A 15071-nucleotide genomic window follows, 5' to 3' on the forward strand; every position below is an offset into this window, starting at 1 on the left:
AATCTACTAGAATATAGTTATTCAATTAAATAAAATTGAAGTTATAATTAATATATAGGAAAATATATTTAGGCCTTGTTTGAGCCCAATTTTTGGGGAAAAAATGAATTTTTGAATAGTGTATTAATGAAAAATGTGTGGTTAAAAAATAAGTAAAAGTTTTGAATTTACGTGTAATATTATTTTATTGAAAAATGTGTGGTTGAAATGATGTCAAAACACTGTTTAAGAATATATATATATTTTTTTTTTGGGAAAGAATGGGGTCAAACAAGGGCTTACTACAAATTTACTCATGTCAATTTAGCCCCTATTTAATTTCGATAAAAATTAAATTTTTAGTATTTTGATAGAAGTTGATAGAAAAATATAATTAAAAAGCTTTTGATCACTTGAAATCTATGATGAAAAATTCAAAATAAATTTTAAGAAATTGGGTACACAAACCTTGACCTAACCAACGTAACATACCAAAAGGAAGAAAAAGACGCGCACACGTAGTCTCCGGTGAAAGCCGGCAAATGAGGGAGAGGGCCCCAACAAATAACTGGTCTACAGTCAAATCTACGCGCTTCTTAAAGCTCAGTGGTGTTCGTGCCATTCACATGATACACTCTCCATATTTCCACCATTCCCTATTCATTTACAATTCTCCTCATTCAATTCAGTTCTCAGAGCAAAGGAAAAAATGGCCTACTTGCCGGATGAATTCGGATCCGACTGTTTTGACTGCATACCCGACCCGATTATAATCCTCATCTTCAACAACATATCTGACATCAAGTCCCTCATTCGTTGCCGATCCGTTTCCAAGCGGTTCAACTCCCTTGTCCCTCAGACGGACTCAGTCCTCCTCCGTGTGGACAGAGTAATCTCCGCCTCCGACTCGGAGTTTGAAGATGGTGTTTCGTTTGTTTTCACAATCTTCAAGTCGTTGTTCAAGACTCTTCAGGATCTCATTTCGCCATACAGGGCTTCTTTGCCTGACCTGGCCCGATGTCAGAACTCTCCGACCCAGATCCTTCGCGGGTTCGACGGGATAAGGAATCTACGAGTCGAGTTGCCTTCTGGAGACCTGAGGCTCGAGAAGGGCACGACGATTAAATGGGTAGCGAGATTTGGGAAGACCCTGAAGAACTGTGTAATTTTGGGGTTCAGAAGTGGTAATACAGGTTTGGAAGGAACGGTGGATTTTAATAATAATGACGGCGACGGAGCTGGAGGGGGACTGAAAATGCGCGTTGTATGGACTATAAGCGTTTTGATCGCTGCATCTGCAAGGCATTACATGATGCTAGACGTGATTAGCGAGCAAAATCATCTTACAAACCTCATTGTGAACGATAGGGAGAATGAGGGATCTGTAAAACTCGACAAAGACGGACTGAAAGAATGCCGGAATTCGTCCGCCGACGAAATGGAGGAAGAAATAAATGAAAGCAGCAATGGGGCTGACAGCGGATTGTGGTGGAGGACTAACAGGACGAAAGTACCTGCAGTAAGAATGAGGATGAGGCACGAGGCAAGAATGGAACTTTCTGAAGGAATGTTGATGGAGGGTGCCACATTGGTGGTGGTGCGACCGTTGAGAGGTGGCGGGGAGCGGAATGAGATGGAGGAGCAGAGCGGCGACATTGAATTGGCCGCTGAAGCCTTCGGGAAAGAAGGAATTTATGCTGAGGCTGCAGAGAGATTGCTCAAGAGCAGAAGTTATATTCTAGAAATGAACTCGTTTTGATTTACAAGTGTTGATCTCAATTTGTTTTGGGCCTTTGGGCAGATTTTAGTTGTTTAGGTATTGGCCGCTCAGAAATGTTGTAATATTTTGTAAATATCTACGTTATTTTGTACCGTTCAATGGGACTAAAATCAACAGGTTGATGGTTGAAATCGAATGGAAGTTTACATCCTTAGCTAAAATGGGAAATACTAGGAATATGAATTCCATTGAGATATGTATTTCACCCCATATCTTCATTCTTGAAGCTCTCTATTAAACATCTAACACGAAGGTTCGACATTATCTTAAAAACTTATTAAAGTATTACATTATGCTTGTGCGTGTGAAATACTGAAATCCTAGAAAGCTTTTGCCACCTAGATTGATGATATGAGGTGGGCTTCAAGATCCAAATACACAATTGTCAGTTTATTGCACGCTACGAGTCATTAGTTGTACATTGACTACTTTGAGGATATAGTGCAACAATCTAAAGCTTATTTTATCTTGTTAATTGAGCTCGATCACCGATTCACCAACCTCAAACCAACCGTACCAAGTATTTTTCTTGTGTAACTTGGTATGGAGAAGATGAGATTTAGAATATATTTACAGTCATTGTGATGGAAAAGGTTGCACTTGTGTATTGGGGGAGGTTTTCAAAAATGAATATTGCCGATATCGAGTTTGATGTTGGTGTTCAAATTCCATATCTTCTCGAATATAAGTCATTACACGTGCTTGCAAAGAAGGTGATGGAAAATTTCCCCAAAGCCCTCGAGTCATCAAGTCAAAAGAGGGTAGAGCATATTTGCTAGTATATAATTTGAGTTATTTATTGTACACTTCTCTCTTGCATCCTAATTAGACTGACAATTAAGTTACTTGTAGAGAAATATTTTTACACAATTGTTGACTAAATGCATGTCATCTCATTATCTATCGAACAACTTATAAAGAAAATTGTACAAATAACAAGATTCAATGAATAATTATTGATCAATCGTTAAATTTTTTTTTGACATAGTTTAAATGGACTTGTCAAGGTTAGGAGTATGACTTACAAAATAGCTGCTAAAATTACAACGCTATAAAAGAGGACTTTAATAATGAAACCTATTTATTCTTAGTTTTATCAGTATCCGTTGTTCATTAGAGCCCAAATACTGTAAAACCCAAAAGTCGGTCATTTCGAGCCCACTTTAGTCCATTTGCTAATGTAGAGAAGAAGATGATTTAAAATGGACCAGATTCTGGTGAGTTGCAAAGCTATATTATGGCTCAAGTGCAACCTTAATCGAGTACTTAATTGGTCACAAATTTGATAAAATATCCAACTATTGAAAACAAGTCAAGGTCGAACCCTTCCCATCAATGACCCTTACTTGTAAGGAAAGGCTGATGGAATCGAAGAATGACTGGCAAATGAACTTAATGATCGACTATTGACAGCATGTAAGAAAACAATATAACTAAGAAAGGTTTCTACATATAGATTCCATTTCTCAAATGGAATGCTTCTTCATTATTCTCTCGGCCTTGGAATTTTTATATTTTGTGTACAATTTATATACATGCAGTTCATTGATATCAGAGTTCCATACTTCGGCCGAATTTAGGTATCGAAGCTACCAATTGCCATTGTCTCATGAGATAAGATTTACGTATGTATCTTATTTCAAAATCTCTCCAATTGTTTTTTTTTTTTTTTTTTTAATACTCGAAGATTAATACTTGAGCTTCCCAACAATACGTCTCTTTCAAATAGAAATAGCTTATTAAAAGTCACATGAAAATAATAAAATGAACTTCCACTCATAAAATTAATTAAATCATATCATATTGAGAAATTGAGGTAATGGAATTTCAGCCTACGGAGAAATAATTGTTGGTTGAATTTAGTAAGCTACTAATGGACGGTGCTAGGCGTACATAATGAGATCCATAATGGACACCCTTATGGATCCCATTATGTACAAGGAGAATAATCCATCTACTAATAATGTATACTTATTATAGTTGCCATAATGGAATGGTGTGTACATGCAAGAAGTAAGTTTGAGTTTGATTGAATCTAGTTATTTTGGGGGTCTTGATGTTGGTCATGGACCGAATTAAGAATTTATGTTGGACGGAGGGTAATTTCAAAAAAAGTTAAAGACCATGAATAAATTTCAAATCCCTATTATATAAAAATGAGAATATGAAGTTATTGTAGAAATCAACAGTGAATTGTTTCATTTTATCTCATTGTAGATTTTTTTCCTTTTTTTTTTTTGTGGGAGCAAAAATGACGTTTTATTTTTCAATCATTTCTCTATTTTTTACACGTCACCTTGCTACAATCATTACCTCCACTGCAATACTTCTCCATTTTCACACACTAGCTATTTCACATCATCCAATCCAACTGATAAATGAAACAAACTAAATGATTTAACAAATTAAAAAAAACTGCAGGCAAAAATAAAAAAGAAACAAAAAAAGAAGTGATTATAAAGTTTTTAAATTAAATTGAAATAATTAAAATTAAAAATAAATATTTTTTAGTTAAAATTAAAAAATTGCATTTTTCGAAGAACAAAAAGAATTAAAAAGAATTATAAATCGAAAAAAAAATTTTATCACGAGAAAAGAATTAAAAAGAATTTTAAATTGAAAAAAATATTTATAATGTAAACATAACAAATAAAAAAAAAAAAGAGGAAAAAAATGTCTGTCTCCCATGCACGGAAAGATTTTTTTTTTTAATTTTTAAAATATGTCTCTCCGTGCACGAAGAGATTCCTCTACATCTAGTTTTTTAAATGTGCACCATCCACACATAGTGGGATCGCGTGTTCTTTTCATCTCACATTTTTTTTCCTCATTTTGTTTTGTTTTTATTGCAAAAAAAAAAACTTTTGATTTGAAAAAATTCTTTTTAATTCTTTTGTTTTTATGATAAAATTTAATTTTTCTAATTTTAATTAAATAATATTTATATATTCTTTATTGAAATTTTATAACTTTCTTTTATTTTGTTTTTATTATATTTTTAAAATTGTTTTAAAATTTCTTTTTTTCGTATTATAATAATTTTTTGTTTGATTTAAAATTCTTTTTGTATTGCGATAAAACGTATTTTTTTAAATTTTAATAATTTAATATTTGTTTTTAATTTTAATTATTTCAATTTAATTTAAAAACTTTATAATAATTTTTTTTGTTTCTTTTTATTTTTGTCTGTCATTTTTATTATTTAATTTGTTAAATTATTCAGTTTCTTTTCTTTATTAGTTGGATTGGTACGTTTTTAATTAAATTTGACTGAAATTTCATACAAAATGGATAACCTCAAAATTTCCCCAAAACTCGAGAAATTGGAGTTGAGAAAGGAAAAAATAAAAAATTCTACCACCATGCGCTCTGTGTTCCACTCCGTGTATGGAGTGTTGTACAAAGAATTAATAAAAATTTAGATCGAAAAAAATATTTATAATATGAAGAAAAAGAAATTTTAAAACAATTTTCAAAATAAATAAAAGAAGTTACGAAAATTTAATAAAGAATATATAAATATTTTTTAGTTAAAATTGAAAAAATTAAAATTTATCATCAAGAGAAAAGAATTTTAAAAACTAAAATTCAAAAAAAAAAAAAAACTTATTTATATTGTAAACAAAACAAATAAAAAAAAGAAAAAAAAAAGAAAAGAAAAAGGTTCTCTCCGTGCATGGAGAGAACCTCTCTATCTAACACACGGAGGAATTTCTTCATACATTCTAATTTTTATTTGTTTATTTATTTTTGTACATATTGGAAATAATTTTTATTTAAAAAATTTCTTTTAATTCTTTTCTTTTTATGATAAAACTTAATTTTTTTTAATTTTAACTAAATAATATTTATATATTCTTTCTTTAATTTTCGTAACTTTCTTTTATTTTGTTTTTATTATTTTTTTAATTTCTTTTTTCTTCACATTATAAATAGTTTTTGTCGATTAAATTTTTTTTAATTCTTTTATTTTACGATAAAATGCAATTTTTTTCAATTTTAATTAAATAGTATTTATTTTTAACTTTAATTATTTCAATTTAATTTAAAAACTTTATAATAATTTTTTTTGTTTCTTTTTATTTTTGCTATGTAATTTTTTTTTCTATTTTTGTCTGCTATTTTTTTTTTCACTAATTTGTTAAATCATTTAGTTTGTGACACAAATATTTCTCATTTTCAAAATCTTCAAATACATTTTCTAAATTTTATATATTTCACACTAATAATAACATAATAAATACAATACTCGTGCAACGCACGAGACGAAGACTAGTATAATGAAAAAAGTTCATGCAATGGTACTCAACATGGCCTTAGAACATAAAATTCATCTGTGATAGAATCCATATTTAGATTCACAGTAAATCTTCTTTCGATGTAGAGTATTTAATTAGTAATAAAATTATCATCCATTTTGTTATGAATTGCCATCTTTACATGTTTCATTGTTGAAAATGATCGCTCAGTAGTCACAACAAAAAACATGTAGTCTCAAATGCAAGACAAATTAATGTAGTCAACATAATATAATTATACAACCTTCTACTTGCAACTAGTTCCCAACATAATTTGGAAAGTGTATGTACTTGAAATCGAGGTGTTAAATCACATTGTTCTAATGATATTACAACTCAACTTTCAAACAAAAGATACCATGCGATGTGAATGCAAATATTATCCATGTTGACCTATGGTTGACTTCATCCACAATATTTTGATCATAACAAATAAGATTAATATTGTTTCTAACAATTTATTTTGAGTAATGATAGTTCAATGTTAAAATCAATTAAGCACTAAGTACTCAAGTCAAATCATTCGAGACGAAGAAAGATGAAGAGCACGAGAGACGACATCAAAGAAAAAGGTCAAGATTGAAGTCACACATTCAAGAATTTAAGAGCCAAATTTCGGCAAAATGTAAAGGTACTAACACTTTGATACATGGCAATAAATGGTTAAGTAAAAACAATTTTTGTGCACTAAAAGTCAATCCAATGCAACATTTTGATCAAATATAAAAATGACTTTTAAAAGTGATATTTGGACTTAAAAAATATTTTTATCATGAAAAAATAGTTAAAAATATTTTCCAAAGATCCATGCATTTCAAAACTTTCATATCGGAACAAACGGGGCCAAAACGTAAAAACACAGTGCTGCCGGGGCGGTCAACCGCCCAGAAAGTTGGTCAACTAGACCGATCGACTGGCCGTAGGAGGCGGTCAACCGGACACCCTCCAACAGTCCAGAATTTGACCGTTCTGACTTCTGATTTTTGCAGTACAAACGGCTATATTGATCTTCCTGACGAGAGGGGGTCGACCGGACCAGTCTTCAGCAAATACAGATTTTTTTCTCATTTTTGAACTCTATAAATATCCTTACTCTTTTCATTCTTCACAAGATTTTCAAGTAAATCAAAGTGAGATATTTTTGCTTTAAGAATTCTTTGAGCTTTCATTTGCGTTCATTTCATTTGATTCTTTATATCAAAAACTTTGATTGATTCAAACTCATTAATCATCATTCTCATCAAAGTTTTCCATCTCTCTTTGTGTTTAACTTATTTATATCATTCTTAAAAGAGCGGTGTATTCTTGAAGAATGTATTCATACTTACGTTGCATAAATCTTTCTACTTTTTCATATTGAAAAACTTTGATTGTTGAATCAAATTTCTTGAATCATTTCCTCATCAAAGTTTTTGATATCTCTTTGTATTCAACTTATTTATATCAATTTTCAAAGTGAGATATATTCTTGAAGAAGTTCTTTGCACTTATATTGCATAAATTTTTCAACTTCTTCATATTGAAAACTTTGATTGATTGAATCAAATTTGTAAAATTATCATATTCATCAAAGTTTCTCATTTCTCTCATAGTACTTGTTTATTATAATCATTCATTAAAAGAGAGATATTTTTTGAGAAGATTATTTGAATTTACATTGCATTTAATTCTTCTTCATCTTCTCATAAAAATAGTTTGATTGGTTGAACTTAATTTTTCAGTTGTCATTTTCATCATAGTTTTTCATCTAACACTTGAGCTATCATTTGTTATTATTCATTAAAGTGTTAGCCTCTCCTAGTATTTAATTTGTTTTGTATTATTTATCAAGAGATGATTTGATTGTAAAATCACGTTGATAAAGTGTGGATCGTGTTGAGATCTCGGAAAGCTCAATATTGTGTAAGGATTGGTGCTCCTTGTTGTAAGTCACCGTGTGAGTCATACTGAGGTCCCGTAAAGCTCAACTTTGTAAAGGATCGGTGCTCCTTGTTTGTAAGTCACCGGAAGCGTTGTAAAGGGTTGGATTGCGCCATAAGTCAATCAACATAGTGAAAAGGCCTTGCTCTTGTCGGAGAGTTTGGTAACGGAGGACGTAAATCATTGTTTTAGATCGAACCTCCACAATTATATCGTTTGCATTCTCTCTCCCTTTTAATTATCACTTTTATATTTGCGTTTATTATTTGAATTTATCAATTTAGTCTTTACTTGCTTTCTTATTTGTTCCTATTTGTTTAATTGACATATTTACTATCATATTGGTTTATATCTAGAATCAATTTTTGAAATGTTTAAAAAAAAAAAAAAAAAAACCAATTCACTCCCCTCTTGGTTAGTCATTCCTGGACTTTCAATCCATGCGTTCATATCATGTGAAAGTTTGTGTCCGACTCTATAAAAAAGAAGAAATTTTAAGGACATATTTGGTGCATGTATTGAACGAAATTGAATCGTACGATACATAAAATTTTAGATATTTTATTCCCATCCATCTTCCCAAAAAAGGATGTTTCGAATACCTTTCACTTCTTTCTATTTTTCCAGAATTTCTCTTGCAATCTTCGATGATCATTATTACCTATATCTCTAACATTTGGGGGTTGCTAAAATTGTTGTGTTGAGAGAGATTCAATAACCTTGGAGATTGTACATGGAAACACTCAATTTCAGTTTCAGAGAAAGCCAAGAAAATGGTGTTGCAGATTGTTACCCTCTCATTCGAAGCACAATTTGCTTATTTCACTCATATACTCACATTGTACTGCATGGACCACAAACAAAAAGCGACCCATCTATTGGATTTAGAAAGTAAAATATTCTTTCTTTGATATAAGAATCAATTAAAGACATAATTTGTATGTTAAACTAGATAAAATTAAATTGAGCGAATCAAGAAATATTTAAAAGTGAAAACTTGTCATTTGTCATTTTCAATTTCGTCCAATTTGAACATATTTTTATGCTACAAGTTTGTAGAGACCCTGTTTGTGGCCTACATTCAGAAAGATAAAGGTGATTGAACTGAATTAGGCACAAGACTTTTGGCAACAATAATGGGCTGAAGCTTTTGGATCTTGGAATAATGACACTTCAAAATTTTTAAGAAAAATGAATGGAACAAAATTTTGAAAAATTACAATTGTTCCCAACTTATTCGTAACTACCAATTCGTGTAATCCCGACTGGTTAGGGATTATTATTTTCATAGCTGAAGTCAAGGGTTCAAAGATTAGTACCTCCTTACCCCCAACCCTACTAAAATAAATAAATAAACAAATTATTCAAGGCCCAGATCTTCTACTCATTTTTTAGGAGTCATCTCCAATCTTTTCGCCATTCCAACAAAAATGTTTAGAAAAATCTACCGTCAATGAAGAGCCTAGACAAAGTCCAATCAGATGGCGATGTTGCAAAAGTTGTTAAACATCAAGATCCCTTCAGTTCAAATCTCACAAAGACTCCTTTGTCAAAAAAATCTAGAGTTTTGTGAGTGTAGGGTGAGCATTGCTAAAAATAAACTAACGTAGCGATGTATGCCACACGACATGTGGAAAGAATCTTTTTGAAAAGTAACATTACCTACATGCCTACTTTATACAACTACAAAACTTGCTCGAACTCAACTTCTCCACTCCTATACCCATCAGTTGCCAACCCAACACAATATTCTAACCCACAAAGACTCAACTTTATGTTGCATGGTGCATTTAACCTAACTTGTAGGACCTTTTTGATTAGGCCCCATGCATTTTATGCCGTTCTTGAAAAGCTTACCAAAAAAAAATAAAAAATAAAAAATGCAATCTCTATTCTTAAAAAAAATGCCCATTTTTCATTAGTTAATCCTTGTCAAGGGTCAATTATTGAAGCTTAGGAGGCATTGTGAATGGCCATTTTAATATTTTCTTGATTTTAGAACAAAAATTAAGAAAATACATGGGGATGGAAACCAAATGTTGTTGACCACATTTCATACAATTTTTACTTTCCTTAATTGAATTGCGCCGTTTGCTGCGATTATTAAGCTATAACTACTTTTGGCCATTAGATTAGGAGCCTTAAAGATATTACTTAGGGGTCCAAAATCTTGGTATGCTAAATTTAATCCCATTAAATACCATTTGGACTTATTTAATTAACCCCGTAATTTTTTGAGTTTGGCACTTAACTAAAGCAAAATTTGATTGCATTCGGAAAAAAAAAATAAAAAAATAGAGCACAATTTTATTGATTTTTAATCTTAAAATAAAAAGTCACGATTTTTATATATCTACTTGTAGAGGCATAAAGTGAATTAATTTGATCCATCCAAAATAGCGTGAAGAACAGTGGCCTTCTACCTAGGCAAACGATTTTTTCTTTTCTTTTCTTTTCTTTTTTTTTCCGATTTTTTGGGGGGTTATATTCAATAAAACAATAAAAACTAAAAAGTGCACCGTATGAGTTGCGGGGCATGGGTAGGAAGGTCACTATTTTATGTAGACTACTCTACGACACGACATGTTCCACTCTTAGTTGAGTCAATTCTGGGTCGGGCCACTTTACTCAAATTTACACGTCTCATATATGCACACCCTCTCCTAATCCAAGTAAAAAGAGTGATAATTATGACTCATACGATAAGCAAGAGGTCTTCATGTGTCATTACACTCTAAAATTTACCGTTATTTAATACGAGAGAGAAAATGCAAAAACTTTCTGCAGAAGACAATATCAAAACAGCAGATCATTGCAAATATAATTAAGAATCCATTTTGGAATAAATTTGTTGAAAGAAGTTTCCTAGTTATTACTGAACCTCCCCCCACAGAACTAATCAGATAAATATATAGGAGAGAAAGGACCCAACAAAAGTAGACAAGTCTAATCCTAAAGCAATGTGCACTAATGAATGGTGGGGTCGTTCTTGCCCATGCTCTCAAATCCATTAGCTCTCTTCATTATGCCATGTTAATCACCTTATAATATCACATACTCTTCTGTCCATTTTTTCTTATTTAAAAAAAAATAAAAATTCGTGTGCCTTTTCCCCACCTTCGGAACAATCTCAACCAAACACAACCCTCTTAGAATTTGTGCATTTGCCAAAAGTATATGTTTAAAACTTAAAATTGATTGTTATTTGTAGGAAAAGTGTGCAATAAAACAAGATTCATTATATGGGTTGTTAACTCAAAACCTTACGATAGTCCAATGATATTCAGTATTTACGGTACGTGAAGGTTACTTAAACTGCCACAAATCTCCACAGCTCAAGATCCTTATCGAGGAATCTGTATAGCATAGAGGAAGAAAGGGATTTCATGGATTTCTTATTCTTCTTGTTATAATTGTTCTATATTTAGGGACTTCTAGGGTCCTATTTATATGCTCAAATGTAAGCCTAATTGAATCAGTAAAGGATTCTTAGCCTCCATTCGATGCGGATTAAAATCAGATTTTTAGTAAATTTTGATAGAAGTTGATTGAATATGTGATTGAAAAGCCGTGGACCCCATAAGATATGTGATTAAAATTAATTACTGACTTTAACTTAGATTCACCATCAAATAGGGGCTTGTATCTGGCCAGCAATTACGTCGACCACTAAGTGCACGCCAATTGAGCCAAATTAAGCCCAGCGTCCAACATCTCCCTCTCACACAGTGGGCGCAAAGCATGAATCTTTCTCATCGTGGCACTCTTCTATTCCTACTCGAGAAATAAACCGTGTGACCATTGAGCCACTTGCATAAAAGGTTTTGGAGCACTATACTAGCTGGAGCTCATCAAGACAAGTATGGAACATCCTTGAAAGTGTCTCGTTATGCCTTAGACATCTTCAACCACGTCGAAATTTAGCCTCTCCAAAACATCTGAGTATTCTTTCGGAGATATACTAATATTCCTTTTACTTGGATTTTATGCCACAATTATATTGCAGCACCCAGATGTAACATACTTGTCAACCATGAACACAAATCACAAATGTCATACTGAATTGTCTTCCAGTTGCCTTCATATTACTTAACATTAGCTTAAATGCTTTCCAACATTGCCCCGTTAGATCGAATCAGACATAGTTGTAGAATGCATGTTAGAGTAGCTTATATTACACCTGCACTTTGTAACATAGTCGAAACTCAGATAATACGCAATGTATTTGTGATCACTAAACAAGAAGTAGATCAAAACGTTAACAATCCTTTTATTTGTTTTAGCTGAGTATAAACCAAATAATCTTCTATTTAAAGTTGCCATCTTCACTCATAGTGCAAGCAACAATGGTCCTTTAAGAGAAGATAAACGCTATAATAACCCTTAACGATGTCACACAATCAATATCTAACTCAAGTGCCTCCCAAGTTGCAAAAATTATTTGCCTATTACAATAGTTCAAAAACATTGACCGAAGCCGGGTGCTTTTTTTAAAGAAAAGAATATGTTCTCAATTTGAATATTCATCAAGAATGACTGACTGATGATCGTCATTAGTTCACAACTCTTTTCAATTTGGATGGGGGATTGTTTGGTAGTTGGAAGTTTGGGTGGGCAATAGCACTATAGCATAAGGCTTATCTGGCAGGGGCACACAAGTTGATAGAATGATTGGATCATGAAACAGGGCTCGTGCCAATCAACTTTTCTTTCTTTATAATTCAATTTGTTAGGCATAAAAGTAAAGGCCAAGAAATTAAAGAAGCTCAGTACTCACTTGTGACCCCATTTTCAAAGAGAAGAAAAAAGGTGTAGAAACATAACAGATGGTAAAGAAGAACAAATAACAAAAAGTAACTAAAGAATGCTGCCCTCTCCCCCCAATACCCTACCCTACCCAACCCTCTCATTTCTTTTAAAAACTCAACCCAAATCGAAAGCAGAATCCATAAAAGATTGTACATTTACAGTTCCTCAAGCACCCACCCACTCATCTCAACCCCTCCTCTCTGATTTCTTTTAAAACCTCATCAGAAATCAGAACTGAACTGAACCCTTAAATATTATACATTTACAGTTCCTCTAGCACAAGATCTGAAGAAGGAACAGAAGTATACACCATGAAAGGCAGAGATGGCAAAGGACCTCCTTCAGCAGATCTATTGGTATGTTTTCCTTCTAGAGCGCATCTAACGCTGATGCCAAAGCCCATTTGTAGCCCAGCTAGGCCCAACTCAGAGCCCAACAAGCGCCACCAGCACCAGTACCAGCACCAGCACCAGCACCACCACAACCGCCGTCCAAGGCTGCATCAACACTTGAGGAAATCTAGTAATAGAGGCGGTGGCGCCGGCTATGCTAGTCCTCTCATGTGGGCAAAAAACAAGGCGACAAGCTCTGAGATTGAAGAACCCACATCCCCAAAAGTCACATGTGCTGGACAGATTAAAGTAAGGTCTAAACCTAACACATGCAAGAATTGGCAATCTGTCATGGAAGAGATTGAAAAGTTACACAACAGCAAGAAACACAAGAAAAGACCTGCTTGGATTGAAGCACTTGGATTCAAGAAAGATATAATGCAATTCTTGACATGTTTACGTAGCATTCGATTCGATTTTCATTGCTTTGGTTCATTTCCTACAGCAGATATAACCTCAGATGACGACGAAGAAGATGAAGACGACAAACAACAGGCACATGATGAGGATAATGAAACTTCAAGAACTGTATTCTCCAAATGGTTCATGGTTCTCCAAGAAAATCAAAGCAAACAGTTCACCGAAAAGGAGAGCAAGGAGAAGTATTATAAATCAATTACTGATGATGATGTGCCTTGTGCACCACCACCAAATGCACTTTTACTCATGCGTTGTCGATCTGCTCCTGCAAAAAGCTGGCTGGAGGATATAGAAGCAGAAAAAAAAGAAAATGATGATCAAGAAGAGGAAGAGGAAGAGGAAGAGGAAGATGAAGATGAAAACGAAGACGAAGAAAAATTAACCAAGGAAGAAGAAGAAAATGCAAAGAGGAAAGAAAATTTAGTGTTGATGCAATATGGAGCCGATTTTTACAAAATTTCTTCTGATATTGCAAAAGAAACTTGGGTTGTGGGAGGAATAAAAGATTCACTATCAAGAAGTCGCAGTTCAAAGAGATGATATACATGAAGATTGATCAAAGATTGATGATATTTTGCTATCTTTTTTTCTTGTTAATTTTCATTAATTTTGCTTTACATCAATGTCTGATGGATGTTAAAATTTATTCATTTTCTGAGTTCCGTGTTGGGAAATCCTGATCAAAAGTCCATTCTTGGGCTTGAGGATTTATATTTGTATTTAATTTGATCTGTATTATATGTACAGTTTTATATGCTTTTAAGTTTTAAATATTTTTATTTCTAACTGCCAATTAATATATATATATATATATCTGCGTCTATGTGTGTATATACATTTATTATTTTGCATGGACTATTTGATAAAGAGATTAAATTGTTGTTAAATGATAATTGGTTTGGCTTTTATTTTACATTAAACGACTGCATTTTGCTCGTTTTGAGGGCAGAATCATCAGATCACTGATATATATCATTTATCTATTAGTTTTGATATAGCAAGCTGTCATTAATGTAAACTAGTTTTTATATTTAGGATATAAAAATAAAAAATAAAAAAATCCTCCTACCATTATTGATGGAGCCTCGTATTTGGCGGAGATTAAAAATCAAAATTTTAGTAAATTTTGATAAAAGTTGATAAAGTGTGTGGTCAAAAATTTTTGGATTCTATGAAATATGTGATTAAAATTAATTATTTACTGGATTTAGATTCAAAACTAAAATTTAATTTCTGCCAAACATGAGTGTCGTGTTTCTTTTGCAAAGTCAAGATTAAATTAATGATTTTTTTTTTAAATTATGATCAGAAAACTAATATGATATGCTTGGATTACAACATTTGTAATTTTGACAACGAAATGACTCGATTTAGTTTTTCGTGCATAAAATAATTGATTCTAGAGATGTCGTAAAAAAAAAAAAAAAAAAAAAAACACACACACACAAAAATGGGGCACGAAAACACCGTAGA

At 32.4% G+C, this 15071-nt stretch overlaps 2 protein-coding genes across 2 annotated transcripts; both read left to right on the top strand.

Annotated features, from left to right (window-relative positions):
- Positions 1 to 583: 583 nt before the first annotated feature.
- LOC111397423 (F-box protein At1g22220-like) lies at positions 584 to 1913 on the top strand. Its single transcript, XM_023024342.1, has one exon. It carries the CDS (start codon positions 689 to 691, stop codon positions 1736 to 1738), a length of 1050 nt encoding a protein of 349 aa, XP_022880110.1. The 5' UTR covers positions 584 to 688; the 3' UTR covers positions 1739 to 1913.
- A 10856-nt stretch (positions 1914 to 12769) lies between these two features.
- On the top strand, positions 12770 to 14352 carry LOC111397424. Its single transcript, XM_023024343.1, has one exon. The coding sequence runs from the start codon at positions 13098 to 13100 to the stop codon at positions 14136 to 14138; it is 1041 nt and encodes a 346-aa protein (XP_022880111.1). The 5' UTR covers positions 12770 to 13097; the 3' UTR covers positions 14139 to 14352.
- The last annotated feature ends 719 nt before the right edge of the window (positions 14353 to 15071 follow it).

The sequence above is a fragment of the Olea europaea genome, chromosome 7 (assembly GCF_002742605.1).
Source record: "Olea europaea var. sylvestris chromosome 7, O_europaea_v1, whole genome shotgun sequence".
In the NCBI taxonomy this organism is placed as follows: domain Eukaryota; kingdom Viridiplantae; phylum Streptophyta; class Magnoliopsida; order Lamiales; family Oleaceae; genus Olea; species Olea europaea.

Excerpts from the sequence above, each read along its gene's own strand:
- LOC111397423 (XM_023024342.1), top strand. The coding sequence starts at position 689 with ATGGCCTACTTGCCGGATGAATTCGGATCCGACTGTTTTGACTGCATA.
- LOC111397424 (XM_023024343.1), top strand. The coding sequence starts at position 13,098 with ATGAAAGGCAGAGATGGCAAAGGACCTCCTTCAGCAGATCTATTGGTA.